The 14,888-nt window shown below is 47.6% G+C and overlaps 1 protein-coding gene across 1 annotated transcript in view; it reads left to right on the forward strand.

The window, feature by feature from the left end:
* Positions 1–1,834: 1,834 nt before the first annotated feature.
* STARD7 (StAR related lipid transfer domain containing 7) overlaps positions 1,835–14,888 on the forward strand; it is a 17,049-nt gene continuing 3,995 nt past the window's right edge. Inside the window, exons 1-5 of the mRNA XM_015420816.1 lie at positions 1,835–1,998; positions 6,186–6,638; positions 12,574–12,776; positions 14,240–14,289; positions 14,758–14,868. Coding sequence (XP_015276302.1) covers positions 6,217–6,638; positions 12,574–12,776; positions 14,240–14,289; positions 14,758–14,868 — 786 coding nt within the window. The 5' untranslated portion in view covers positions 1,835–1,998; positions 6,186–6,216. The remainder of the gene's footprint in view (positions 1,999–6,185; positions 6,639–12,573; positions 12,777–14,239; positions 14,290–14,757; positions 14,869–14,888) is intronic.

The following is a 14,888-nucleotide window of genomic DNA, read 5'->3' on the forward strand; positions in this document are numbered from 1 at the left end:
GGTGGGGAAAAAAGTTACTTTTTTCCCACCATAGAGAACAATGGAGGGGATAGGGGCAACCTGTTTGGGGGCCCGTAGAATTGGACCCCCTGGTCCAATGTTCTTCAAACTTGGTTGGTATCTTGGGGAGAGGCTCCACCAGCTACCCCGTGAGTTTGGAGCCTCTCCCTCAAACTCCCTCCCCTCCACCCCCCAGAATATACCCTATGCTTTCGCCATTGACTTCAATGGCCCATAGGATATAATGGGGCCAACATTGACTTTCGGCTGGCCCCTTTTCAGGCCCGGCGTTCTAGCGCGGAGCCTGAAAAAGGAGGGGAGGGTGGGGTGGGGGGGCGGCGGCTCTGCAGGCCATTTTTCAGGCCCAGCGCTCCAAGGCGGGGAGGGCAACTCAGCAGTCTCCCCCCCCCCCAGCGGTGGTTGCAGCTGGTGCCGAAAGCGGCGGCAGCAGCCATAACTTTTTAAAGAGCCCCTAAAGACAGCTGGGGGAGTCAGAATGACCTCTCTTGCGAGAGGTGGAATTTGCCCTTACAAGTCCAAGGCCACCCCCACCCCCCGGGGCTCAGGGAGGCAAGGGAATGTTTTGCCCCGCCCCCCGCGTGGGCGTCGGAGCTGCTGCCGAGAACGATGGCGGCCATAACTTTTGAGAGCTGGGGGAGCCAGAATGGCCTCTCGCCTGTGCTCGGACATCACACACGAGAGGTGGAATTTGCCCCTACGAGTCCAAGGCCACCACCCCGGGGCTCAGGAAGGCAAGGGAATGTTTCGCCTCCCCCCTTCCCCCCGTGCGGGCGTCGCAGCTTCCGCCGAGAACAGCTACGGCGGCCATAACGTTTTAAAGAGCCCCTCCCGAGAGCTGGGGGAGCCAGAATGACCTCTTGGGTGAGAGGTGGAATTTGCCCCTAGGAGTCCAAGGCCACCACCCCGGGGCTTAGTGAGGTGGGGGAACGTTTCGCCCCCCCCCCCACCGTGTCCCAACTGATGGCTGGTGGGAACAGGGGGCGGGGCTTATGTGCCTGCGCCCCCTGGGCTCCTGACTGGAACGGAGGCCTGCTCAAATCTAAAATTGATTTAAACTGTTATTGTCATGCCCACTGAAGTCATACTGATGTCAATATTTGGCATCTATAGCTTGGTTAATTCAGCTTGTATTCCATGCTTCCTCTAGCGAGATCAGGTCTTATATTTTAGCTTCATGACAGCCCTGAAGCTAGGTTAGGTGCAACCCACAGCCCCTATTAGCCTTTTTGTGGAGCATTTGATCTCTGGTTGGCTCAAAACAGTAACCACTACACCACAGTGCAAATCATAGTTTTGTATTTACTTCCTCGTCTTCCCCCCCCCCCCCCCTTCAGCAGCAGGGTGCAATGCCTATTTTATATTGCCTCGTCCCGATCCTAGAAGAGCTAGGGATACTTGCACGTGCAATGTACTTAAGTATGTGCATGTTTCAAGGGCCTACTGTTACCTTTTCTTGGCAAGGAAGGTCGGTATGGAACAAACGCAAATTGAGATTGCGTTTATAGTCTCTAAATTTAGGTGGTCTGTACTGATGCCGGAGAAAAAAGGAATACATTCCGGCATTTCCATTCAGGCTCTACGTAGGGCAGCTGCGGTCGGGTCTTGCGGTCTCCAAGGCGCCCTTCAGTGGGTCACAAGGCAGAGAAGAGGGTTGGTGGGTGTGCACTACGCAGAGAAGACACCGGAACAACTGAACTTGATAGCAGGGAGGCGGGAAAGCAGATGGATGGACATGTCCCGCCTCCAATAGGACGGCGAGGATAGTAGCCGAGTGTCCAATGGCAGACGCTCTCGGAGGGTCGGTGGGTGGGGCTGGCAGAATTGGCGTGGATGACGGGACTGAGGGCTGTAAGGAGCGGGCTTCATGTGGGCTTCGGCGCGAGGGGGCCGGAGGGGAAGCAGGAGAAATTGGGGGCTGGCGGCGCTCCTCCCTCTTCCCCAGCGCTGGAAAGACCTCCGCCTGGGTCCAGATTCCGGGTAAGGGGCTGCGCTGCGGCCTTTAGCAGCGGTCGGGACCACGCTTCTGGTGAGCTTGTGGGGTGGCAGCCCTGTCCTGATCGGCCACGAGGAGGGCTACTTGGGGGTCGTCCTGGCTGAGGAATAGCAACGAAAGGGAAGGCCTGCTGGCTCGCTTGGGGGGGGGGGGTGCGTCCCGTTGTGCTCAGTGCTCCGGGACAGGTGTGCAGAGAGTCCTGATGGACCAGCTTGGTGGTGCCTGGCGGGCTTCCCGGCCCGGTTCCGTTTCTGTGTGAGCTTACTTGGGGGTAACTCCCACCCAGTCCCCCCCCCCCCCAGTAAGCGTGTTATAGCGCGGTTAGAATTGTAGCCTACCAGTTCTTCGAGCCATCAGCTTTTGTGGGCGAGAGGCTCCCCCCTCCTCACGAGATGCACGAAGAGATTAGGTATACTTACAAGATGAAGGAGAGAGGGGTAAATGGTGAAACAAAAAAAAGTGACAGCAGGAAGTTTCCTTGGTTGCTGTCACATGTTGGGTCTCGTCTCGTTCACCTCCCAGGAAGGTGCCTATTAATATGTAGTATTAATGGTTAAGACGCTGAACTGCAGGCTGTGGAAGGTCAGTAGTTCAGCAGTTCGAGACCCGGGTGCCGCATGATGGAGTGAGCTCCCATCTCTAGTTCCAGCTCCTGCCAACCTAGCAGTTCGAAAACAAGACATTGCAAGTAGATAAATAGGTACCACTTCGGTGGGAAGGTAATAGCGTTCCGTGCGCCTTGGTGTTTTAGTCATGCCGGCCACATGACCACGGAAACGTCTTCGGACAGCGCTGGCTCTTCGGCTTTGAAACGGAGATGAGCACCGCAACCCTAGAGTCGGATTCGACTGGCTTTCGAGCAAGGGAACCTTTACCTTTATAAATAATGCTTGGCAGTTGCAGTATCTTGTTATAATATAATGGTCTTGTCAGGTAGTTTGGTATTATTATAACTCGTGTTGTAGTAGTTGCCTTGAATGAGTGGGTGGGTGGGTGTTTCTGGGTTAGCGAAAGGAAGAGTAGATGGTAACTGGACTTGGCCCGGAGGTTGGCTGTTGCTTATCTCTAACATCAGTAGAGTGCAGTACCTGCTTTTATTAGAAACTAATTTTTGTAAGCATGTAAGTTGCATGTTCTCTCTTGCTGTGTGTAGATGGGCATGATTCTAGTCTTACTGGCTGTCGGGAAAAGAAACCATGCAAATCCCATGAGATTTGAGTGGGCATTGTCCTCATGTTTTCATATTTTGCTTCCTTGGGGCTACAAACTTGCTCCAGTTTAAAAATCAAAATTGAGTTTTGTGCCTAATGCCATGTTTTGTATGCCTGTAGAAGGCTGGTGCACAAACAAGTAATGAATATGGATTTTGATAGTAAAGGATGGATGCTTCATTTGTGACATAGGAAGGGGGCAGTAGTCATAGTTCAAGGATTTGAATGCCTAGGAATGAATGTAGATAGAATAGTAGTGTTGTCTTATAAGAACATAAGAAGCCAATGTCGGATCAGGCCAATGGCCCATCCAGTCCAACACTGTCACACAGTGGCCAAAAATACCAGGTACCATCAGGAGGTCCACCAGTGGGGCCAGGACACTAGAAGCCTGGATAAAAGTATTTCAGGTATTCAAAGCCCATAAAGCATCACCTGTTGAATAGACCTTAGAACAACTTTGTTAAGGTGTTCTGTCTCGTATTGCAGAAATGGCAGGGAGATGAAGCTGTGGCATTTGGTGGTCTGAACTGTGGACTTCCCCAACTCAAACACCTTAAAGGCTTGGTTATACTGGGTCTCATATGACATGTCACTTAACGCTGGGGCTCTAAAGGCCAGTGTAACATGATTAGCTATAGAATTCTTTCTCCATTTGTAATATTTTTTAATTTAGGCAGCATAAAAATAAATGTTCTGGTTTGTTCTGAACATCTGTAGGGTTTCCTCTCCTCCACATGTGAAATTAGTTGCAAATATATTTGCACCAGTATAATACATAGTATTTGCACCAGTATAATACATAGTATAATCTGATGGCTAGCGATGGTTCACAATGCCCTTCTGCCATAGATTAATTTTAGTGCTTTGGGCAAATTATTTTCAGGCTTAGTTCTGTGTGACATTGGAGTAATAGAATCATGGAAGGGTAAAAAGGTTTTGTGTAAATAATCTTGATTTATTTGATTGATTTTGATTTTTATTGATTTTTATCCTGCCCTTCCGGCCTAGGCTGGCTCAGGGCGGCTTACAACAGAATAAAAATTCTCATAATCCATAAAACATAATTCATTACATTAATACAGTTCCTGATAAATAATACAATTGTATAAAACAATATTAAAATCAAGCAATGTTAAATAATTGAGAAACAGTAATAGAACTTTTTTTGTACAGTTTAAGTACAGGTAACAGGAGGGCTGAAGGATTTCCTAGCTCAGAGGCTTACAGGCAGGGCTGTGAACAGCTGTCCCTTGAAGGGATGTTGACAGCTGACAGGTAACTTCTAGGCAGTTGTAGCAAGAAAACCAAGTATGATGGAGCACCAGAGTGAGTTAGGCTGATCCCATGCATTGTTCCATAATAAGAATGCATGTATAGGACTGGGCTGGGCGTAGCTTCCTGTAGCCACATGTGAAAGTGAGTTGCCGCTTGCTAAGCTCGTATCCCAACAAGCCTGTTAAATCCAAAGATCTCTGATGTCTTGACCAGTGGGCTGTGCAGAAACACACATGGCCTGTGGTTTTCCATACTTCTCCCCCAGCCAGCAGCAGCATATCATTAGAGAGGCAAGCGAGGAGAAGTCTGAGTGCCACAGCTTGCAGATCCTCCTGTTTCTTTCCACTGATACCTCAGGCTAATAGGTTTACTCTCTTTTGGAGGTGAGCAGCAGCTGTCCCTCTGGCCTGGCCTCCTGGGAGATTAGCAACAGCCGTTCTGAGAGAAGGAGAGGTTGTTTATTTCCCTGTTAGTTGAGAGTCTGAAGGAACCTTGAGGAGAGCCATCCTGGTCAGCTGCCTCACAACTAAGAGAATTTTGCACCAGGGTCGTTTTGGGCTGCTGGTTAAGGTCACGCTGTTTGGAAGCTTTAGTTGAAAGACCGAAAGCTGATCCTGTTTCTAAGGCAGATTACCTGCCAGATTTAATATCCTGTCAAGGTGGAAGATGGGGAAGCATCACCTTTATTTTTGGCTCCTGCTGCCCTGATTAGGAAAAATGAGGAACTGGGAGGAGGAAGTCATCAGCAGAAATGCTTTATAGTGAGAGGGTGAGGGTGGAAATAAAAGAAACGGGGCGTAATTTCTGACAGTGAATGGAACAAATAATCTGCCCTTTCAGGTGGAGTTCCATGTGATTTGACCCAGCCTGTTCTCTGTCTCCAACCCATATCAATGCTTCATGCTGCTTTTAAGAAGATATTAGCCTTTGGACTGTTTAAACATGTTGAATCTTCCCCCCCCCCCAGCTAAATATTAACATCCCTTTCTGTTATTTCCCCCACTCCCTTTTCAGTATAATGAGTGTGGGATGCTGATATTAACATCACTGTTTTGGATCTTAATTGATTATCTTATAGTATAAATGTTATGCTGCAGCACAACAGTCAGACACAATTTCAAGTACTGCACAAGTGAACTCCTGCAGAGTTTAGCACAATATGGCCTAGATGTCCCTGCACCCCATAGTTATCAGCCACTGTCTGTAGTCTGCATGGGTCCTCTAATTAGTCTAGTTATCTTTCACAAACTAGAAGTCAATTTCAAAGCAGGAAGTATAAAAGGGTAGAAGGGAGTCTTCTCAAGATACAGCCATGGGCATGGCTGCATAATAATTACTTCCCCTGTACCGCTTATGAATTGGGTGAGTTGGCTTGTCTCATCTCATTGGTTAAGGCAGCCAGGCAACATTTCTTCCATAAATCTTATATCAGTACAGTAGTGGCTAGGTTGAAAGGGGTCTTTGATGTAGGGTACTTGGCAGGGGCTGACTTCCGGTGTTGCACTGCTAGGCTTGGCTACTGGTTGTTGCTCCCATAAGCCTAGAGTAAGTTTAACCACATGGTATTAGTACCAAATAGCGCAAAGCAAAATCATAACCATATTCTTAGAAACCTTACAATTGATGTTAGCTGGAGTTTTCTATGACTAATTATCTGTTCTGATCTCTCTCTCCTTGGCTAGGACTCTGGCTCACCAGTGAGGCTCAGCAGGCATGTTCCACCCACTCCAGTGGAGGCCTCCCTCCAGCATTTATTCCTGCTACACTAACTCAGCCCGCTTCTTTGGCTGCAACGGGAAACTAGGTTTCTGGCAGAATGAGAAGACCTTGAAGGGCAGCTTCCAGTGGTTGTTTGCTTGGCTGCAGAAAAGCACAGTGAAATGTCCCAAGCAGAAGAGCCTCCTCTCCCTGCTGGCCAACCAGTGCAGCTATGTAACCAGCCAGAGGGTCCAGCGTGCCCAGCAGATTGGACAGTTGTACAGTAACATCTACTCTGAGAGGACACGTAAGAGCCTCTTCAGCTCCTTGTGGCGCAGGTTCCAGGGGCGTCATTGCAATGCTGGTAAGCTGATGGCCCTCCTCACCGGTGTGTTCTTGTGGGAAGAGGAAAGAATCAAAGAAGAAGAACTGAAAAGGTGGGTCCTTCTGGTAGTGCTAAGTAGGCTCTTGGATCTGGTGCAGCAGTGGCCTAAAGAAGGGGAAGGATCTTACACAGATAAGGTGTAACCTTTATTTTGTTCCTTGTCTTCTAGGCTTTACTCTAAAGCCACTGTTTTCTCCGGACCAGAGTGTCCATACGTACACATGGCTGTGTGGAATCACATAGCATCAGGACTTTCTGCTGCAGCCCTGAAGCCAATCAAGACACAGAGGCTTTGCCCTCGTACATGTTTTCAAATAATCCTGTAACTTAGAAAGGTTTTTTTGGTTCTATTATTATTTTTTTAACTAATGTTCCTTGGTTATCTGTTTTGAACCATCTAATGGATTTTTTTGGAAACTGAAAAGCGATGGAGGATAAGAAGTGTCTGACACAGAGATTAAGTGGTATTTAAACAACAGCAAACTTTGAGACTCCTGCTTAGGTCATGTGATTTTACAGGCTTCCACTCACAGCTACAGGTGCATTATGAGAAAAGACAGAAGATTTTTTATTGTACTGCCCAACTGGCATTGGATCTGCAGTACAGCGTTATGGAGATGGGTAGTCTAGCCTATCAGTTGGGACTGTTTCAGTGTGGTAGCTTTTGCTCTCACTTCTCAAACTGCCTGGAAGAAGTGATAGCTTAGCCTCAAAGTACATTAGACAAGAGACTCCCTCATGTGTCATATCCAGTTTCAGTCTCTGAGACTTGTGGAGGACACCTTGTTAATATCTCTGTATTGTTTTCAGAGAATAGTGCACAAAGTTGTTCTCTGTGGCTTTCCCTCCCCTGCAATGGGTAACCCGTAGGACTGCTGTGACCCCTCTCTGTTACCGAACTCCCTTTTACTGTAGTCTCACCTACTGGGAATATCAAAAGACCTACCTGTTTGTGGAGCTGGCCTCGGGAGCTTGGGCTTTTGTTGGGAAGAGGTGTGTGTGTGTGGGGGGGTCCTAAGAATTTTGGTCACAGATCTAAAGAGTTATTGCATGTAATTCTTCAAATGTTGGGGCTAGCCTCAGATGTGTGCATGATCCATGTAATTGTGCTGTGGCCAGTTTTTCAAGCGGCTCCCTGCAATAAGCTCACGTCTAGCTTTTGTTAAAGTGGCTGCCTTTGAATAGACAAGAGCATGAGATTTTACTTCAGCAGCTTCTAAAGTGCCATATTCCTCATGCTTTATGTGGACATAAGGTGCACGGCACGTAGCCAGTACCTGAGCAATGGGTTGTGGGTGCAATATCAGCTTTAGTAGAAAATGTTTTGGCCTTTGGCTTGGAAGGTAGTGTTGTGCAAGAAGCTACTTCAGGGCATTGCAGAGGTAAGTCAAGAATATAGGTGCACAGCCCACCGGAAACATCTCCTGTGCAAGCCTGATTGAAACACAGAGCACCTAAGTGCCATTGGCATGGCCAGTGCTTTAAAGTGGAGTTAGCACAGGAGCGGTTCCTGGTGGGCTATGCCTGGTGTTTTGAAACTACAGTTAAGAGTATGACGTGATCCTTTTAAGGGTTTTGTAGTTGTTAATCCCATACTTGGTTACTCTTTTAAGCCCATTCTGGGAATAGGTCATACAGGCTTCCAGGTGAAACCACAGAGAGCTCTCAGTAGCAAAGCCTGGTATCTAGCTAGGAGACAACTGGAAGCATGGGCAAGAACAATGCGTGCCTGGTACATGGTGTAATCTGGTTGAGGCTTGAGACCGATCTGTTAGGGAGGAACAAACTCCCTGCTAACCACCATGTGTAAATTCCAATTTTACAGAATCGAGGGGAGATGATGGTATGGATTTAGCATCCCTCTTGTGTTGCTTACAAACTGTAGGCAGAGCAGCCTGCAGACTGATCATGTTGTCACCCTCCTTTAAGCCAGGTGGGCTCACCGGTGACTCAGCAAGCCAAGCACAGCCTTTTTGCCTTGTGTGGTAACCCACTAAGCTTGGCAAATCTCTTGTTTGAGCTGGACCTACAAAAAAGGGGGGGAGACGGCTTTTGTCAGGCCCCTGTCAGGCCACCACCATACACATCTGTTGACTGTTTGGCCAGTACTGGATGGACAGACCCATTCGTGGCTGTGTTTTGGTTCTGGCTACCTAATTCCAGTGACGGCAAGTGCCAGCTGCTGATCAGCTCTGCAGTCTGAGTTGCATGCTTGAATCTTGCTTGAGGTTTGGGGAAAAAATTTCCTGCCTCCAGGAGGATCCCTGGGAAAATTTTTGAGGAGCTTGGTAGTAATTAGAATGTTCATGACTCTCTACTTCCCTCTTCAAAGACCTTTTTCGCACAATGCCTCTTTTCAAAGACCCTTTTCCCACAATGCAGCAGCCTGTTCACAAATTTTTGTGCATACCTTACTGCCTTATGCTCGATATTCCCCAAAAGAAAGAATTTGTCTGTAATCCAGTTTGCATGAGATTAATTTTAACTGTATTTCGAGAAGGTCTGTTGGAAGCTTTTTCGTGGAGGCTGGATTTGAGCAATTGCCTTGCCCTTTGGGAAAGAGCTGGGAGTTGCTCAGTGCTGTATTTGGTGCTTTATTTTTGGAGTTCGTATCAGGAGAGTTTAGAATGTTATTAATTGCCAACGATAGCAACACACGTGCATCAGGGCTCTCTCTTTCAGGCAAAAATAATGGTAATGCCGGATCAAAGACAATGTTCTGTTTTGTTTTTTCTCTGCGATAGCGCTGTGCAAGACGTGTCAGTTACAGAAACGTTAAACGTGATCCAATTAAAAGAGAACAGCTGGCTAAATGGCAGGTTGAATGCAGCCCTGGGGCAGTTATATTTAGTCCCTGGCAGTCTTAGCACTCCTCAGCTGCACTGTGCCAAAAAAACTTGCCCACCATTTCTTTCATGAAGGAAGATGCATCTCTTAGGTTTTGTTTGTAGCAGGTACATGCTCTGTAGATGTACATACACCTGAATGCATGTCAGTGCTCTGTAATGGTGAGGCCCTCTGTGTTTGGTAGCAAGCATTGGATATAGGTAGCTGCAGGTGCTGTTCAGTCACCAAGTCATTGCATGTTTCTCTAAGATGGAAATAATGAGGTTGGTTTGAAAGGGGCAGGGAGAAGTGCTAAAAATGTGACTGACAATGAGTTGGTTTTCCATTTTCCATCATACTGCATTGGATTGTCAGTGGGTGATCTAGCCAGAGTAAGGAATCTCTATAGTGCAAAGGGCAGTTCCCATTGGTACAAAATAGTAAAAAGCCCAGTAGCACCTTTAAGACTAACAAATTTTATTGTAGCATAAGCTTTCGAGAAACACTGCTCTCTTCATCAGATGCCTTTAAACTGTCGGTTGGTTGGAGTTGTAGTGAGAAATGATTTATGAGGGCTTTGCATAAACTATTTGTGCTCTTGGTTGTTGCCTGTCTTGAGTAACCTCAGGAGCACTGCTCTGCGGAGCCTTGCAGGAAAGAAGCCGTACACATTCCTCTGTGTGTGTGCTGGGACTTAGGACTTCAAAGAGACTGTATAGTCTGTGGATTTAAGTCCACAGCATTTAATAAGCAATATCCGCACACTCTTGAGCGCCATAGTAAGCATGGAAAGGTAAGTCGAACAACAATCTGAGACTGTCCCATTTAAGGGGCAGCTGCCCTGCAAGTAATTATTCGGAAGTCCTTTGCCTGCCTGCTTGCCTTCACATTCACCAAGGCAAGTCACATGTGTGTGTGTGTGTGTGAATCTGATCTTCCAGTTCAGCAGAGTATCCCTGTCAGGTTGCCTGGGAGCATTACTGTCTTGCCAGAGAGGAGTGGCTTTCTGCATGTCTGTCTTACAGCGAAGAAAGTATAGCCTCAGCGCAGTGCTGAGTGGGACTTTGGCTCTAGAATGGGACTGACTTTTCACTCCAGTTCTTAACACAGAATAGCAGGGGGTTCTCACTGCACGGAAGGCCCTGGGGTATAATGATGCCAACAGGAATGTAAACAGCCGCATAGCTAGGGTTTTTTGGGAGGGGGCCACAGCTAATTAAATCAAAGTTAATTACATTAATTCAATTTGGAACCAGCCTGAGAGTGAGGGCCCCCAGAAGAAATGCTAGGAGGCTACTTAATATCTCCCAAGAGCCTTTGGACAGGGACAAAACGGCAGCTCGGTGGGTGGATCCAGTCACAAAATGGTTGCTTGTTCAGACATTATTTATTTATTTATTTTTCGATTTATATCCCGCCCTCCCAATGGCTCAGGGCAGCTAACATACAGCAAAAGTTGCATTAAATAGATAAAATACAATAAAACAAAGCCACATTAAAACACACAATAGAACCATACAATATTTAAAGTGCTCTAGTCTTCCTACATATAAATCACCCAAGACGGGAACAGTGAACCCAGTGCGGTAGCCAGCTGTCTCTAGCGCGGTCTCCAGTAGCGCTGCTCTTCGTGCATTCTGCCAGGCGATAGTTGCCCTATATGATGGAAACAAAAGTAGGACAATGCCACACTGGTGGAATAGTGGCGGCGCGGTGGCTCCTACTCAAAAGCCTGGCGGAAGAGCTCCGTCTTACAGGCCCTGCAGAACTGCACAAGGTCCCGCAGGGCCTGGATCTCCTCTGGAAGCTCGTTCCACCAGGTAGGAGCCACCACCGAAAACGCTCTGGCCCTAGTAGGGGCAAACTTCACATCTCGGGGGCCTGGAACTTCCAAGAGGTGGAGACTCCCCGATCTTAGTGCTCTTGGGGGAACATACGGGGAGAGGCGGTCCTTCAGGTAAGCCGGACCCCGGCCATTCAGGGCTTTAAAGGTGAGAACCAGCACTTTGAAGCGAATCTGGTATGCTATTGGCAGCCAGTGCAGCGCAGGCCGGATGTGGTTTCGCCTAGAGAGGCCCATCAGCAGCCTGGCCGCAGCATTCTACACTAGCTGCAGCTTCCGGATTTGCGACAGAGGCAGCCCTAAGTAGAGAGCGTTACAGTAGTCCAGCCTCGAGGTAACCGTCGCATGGATCACAGTGGCCAGGTCATCAGCCAAGCCAACCGCAGATGGGGTTCAATGTGGCCAAGTGCAAGGTGATGCACATTGGAGCCAAAAATCCTAACTATAAATACACATTGATGGGGTCTGAACTGGCAGAGACTGATCAAGAGAGAGATCTTGGAGTTGTAGTAGATAACTCACTGAAAATGTCGAGACAGTGTGTGACTGCAATAAAGAAGGCCAATGCTATGCTGGGGATTATTAGGAAGGGTATTGAAAACAGATCAGCCAATATAATAATGCCCCTATATAAATCAATGGTGAGACCTCATTTGGAATACTGTGTGCAATTCTGGTCACCACACCTTAAAAAGGATATTATAGCTTTGGAAAAAGTGCAGAAAAGGGCAACTCAAATGATAAAAGGGTTGGAACACTTTCCCTATGAGGAAAGGTTAAAGCACTTAGGGCTCTTTAGCTTGGAGAAAAGACGACTGAGGGGTGACATGATCGAGGTTTATAAGATTATGCATGGGAAAGAGCAGGTAGAGAAAGAGGTACTTTTCTCCCTTTCTCACAATACAAGAACCCGTGGGCACTCCATGAAATTGCTGAGCGGTCGGGTTAGAACGGATAAAAGGAAGTACTTCTTCACCCAAAGAGTGATTAACACATGGAATTCAGTGCCACAGGAAGTGGTGGCGGCTACAAGCATGGACGGCTTCAAAAGGGAATTAGATAAGCATAAGGAGCAGAGGTCCATCAGTGGCTATTAGCCACAAGGTATAGATAGGGGCTCTGGGGCAAGTGATGCTCTGTCTTCTTGGTGCTTGGGGGGAGTCAACAGTGGGAGGGCTTCTAATGTCCTGTCCCCACTGGTGGACCTCCTGATGGCACTGGTATTTCTGGCCACTGTGTGACACAGAGTGTTGGACGGGATGGGCCTTTGGCCTGATCCAACATTGGCGTCTCTTATGTTCTTATGTTCTCACCCAAGGTCTGCAGATGACATGAAGCACATGGAAGAAATAACCAGGCTGTTTCAAGGCAGCGGAATGGAGAACCAGACACAGGAGATAAAGTCCCACAAGGATATAACTTCTGATCCTGAGGAGCAGAGCTGGGAAATGGTGATGGAAAAGAAGCACTTCAAGCTATGGCGGCGCCCAATTGGGGGGTCTCATCTGTACCAGTATCGAGGTAGTTCCCACCTTGGTGTTCCCTCTTCTGTCAACACAAATGAGTCCTGCAGTCTAGTCACAGTGGTTTGCTTGATTCCTTTGAATAGCTTTTACCTACCCGAGACTGCCTGTACTCAGTGCATAAAAATAATCTCGTGCCTTTGAAGACCAAGAGTTTGGTCCAAACTGAATTTTCTGCTAACGGGAGGGGCGATGCAATTTCTGCCAGTTCCCCTGTCCTGCTGCAGATCCCCCAGTCTGCTTTTCTTGTCGTTTCTGAGAGCCCCGCCGCCATCCTCCGGGAGCAGCATTTCAGGGAGATCAGTGGGCTGTAGCAGGTGTGGGGGCTTGAAGGTTCTGTTGTGCTGATGCAAGTACTTTCCGCCCGTGGAAAACTTAATCTGGATCCAACCCCAAATTCTGTTTTTTGCTCGTTTGTTTTTTGCCATCAAGTCACAGCTGACTCACGGCAACCCCATCGGGTATTCAAGGCAAGAGACATTCGAAGGTGGCTTGCCATTGCCTTCCTCCGTGTAGCAACCCTGGGCTTGCTCGGCGTTCTCCCATCCAAATAACTAATCAGGGCCAACCCTGGTAGCTTCCGAGGTCTGGCAAGATTGGGCTAGCTTGTGCTGTCCAGGTCAGAGCCAAGTTCTGTCCCTTATGTAAATTATGTGATTTTGCCCAATTCCTCCTAGAGGGCGTGACTATAGTTCTACTAGTCATGGACTGGAGTCTATGCAGCACACCATAAGTCAGTCTGCCTCCTTGACAACCAGAAGTCTTACTTGGTAAGTTATTCTGGCTTCAGAGACCTTGTTAAAGTATTTTATTTATCTTTAATAATTGAGCAAAGATTTTAGGTCTTTGGTAACAAAGCAGCATACCCACAGCCCTGCTCTCAAGGAACCAGTATATGAAAGGAAACAACAGAGAACCAGGCGGCTTAGGCTTTGTCGGGTGGAGAAGAAAAAGTTCCCTGAATTTGTTTGAGTCCATTGGCACCTTTAAGACCAAGTTTTATTCAGGGTATAAGCTTTTGTGTGCAAGCTGATGTCTTCAGATACACGAAAGCTCATACCTTGAATAAAACTTTTGTTCATCTTAAAGGTGCCCCTGGACTCAAACTTTGTTCTGCTGCTTCAGACCAACGCAGCTGCCCACCTGAATGAATTTATTTGTGAGTGATCCATGAAAAGTTTCTATGTTTGCTTCCAGCTGTTGACCTCAGTTCTCCAGTCTGGTGAGCGTCTTCGTTCTTCTAGTCAAGCCTGCCCACCCTTGTAGCATCACTCTTCCTCGGGTGTGTAGCTGCCTCAGTCTTCTCTGCTGCTTCTCTTTATTCCAGCTCTGATGCTGTTGCTTATTTCCGTAACACCTGCAGTCAGAAGCCATCCTGATCTCTTCCTAATCAGGCTTCCCTACATCTGAGCTGAAATGTATGCTTCTGACCAGTGGCTATGATATGTCTTTCTTTTATAGTCTTCGGGACGTACATGGATGTGACTCCAAGGCAGTTTTTCAATGTGCAGGTGAGTACCCTGAATCTCTTTTTGTCATTTGAAAGCATCTGTGGTGGTTCTTCAGTGTTTCTCTGAAACAGAGTCTTTTGGGTTACATGGCTTAAGTGCGCAGAGGACCTAGTAAGGTACACTTTTTGGTATCTTATCCCAGGGGGTTGATGTAGGAGTAACCCAAGAGGTAGGAAGCTGCTGGGCTGGATCCAGACTAAATGGGCACTTTCCACCGATCCCACTTTTTTGTTGTAGACCCTTCTCCCCCCTGTCAGTCCTCAGGATTCCATATCCCCCAGGAGCAATATTCCTTGGAGATGAGTGGGCTGTAGTGTGAGTGTGGAGGCCAAACCACTGCCTTTTCATTTGCTGGCGATCTATTGAACAATTCTGTAAGAGTCGTCAGCTCTCGGTTTGCACTCTGCCAGGTAGAAAATACATGATGCCATCAATCCAAGTACGTTCTCCTGAATTCTTATCTTCTAGCTGGATACTAAGTATCGCAAGAAGTGGGACTCACTAGTCATCAAGCTGGAGGTGATTGAGAGGGATCAGGACACTGGATCAGAGGTTGTTCACTGGGTAACTCACTTTCCGGTGAGTGCCTCTTTTCCCTA

This window comes from Gekko japonicus, unplaced genomic scaffold (assembly GCF_001447785.1).
Source record: "Gekko japonicus isolate JY-2015 unplaced genomic scaffold, Gekko_japonicus_V1.1 scaffold2025, whole genome shotgun sequence".
NCBI classification, from domain to species: Eukaryota; Metazoa; Chordata; class Lepidosauria; order Squamata; family Gekkonidae; genus Gekko; species Gekko japonicus.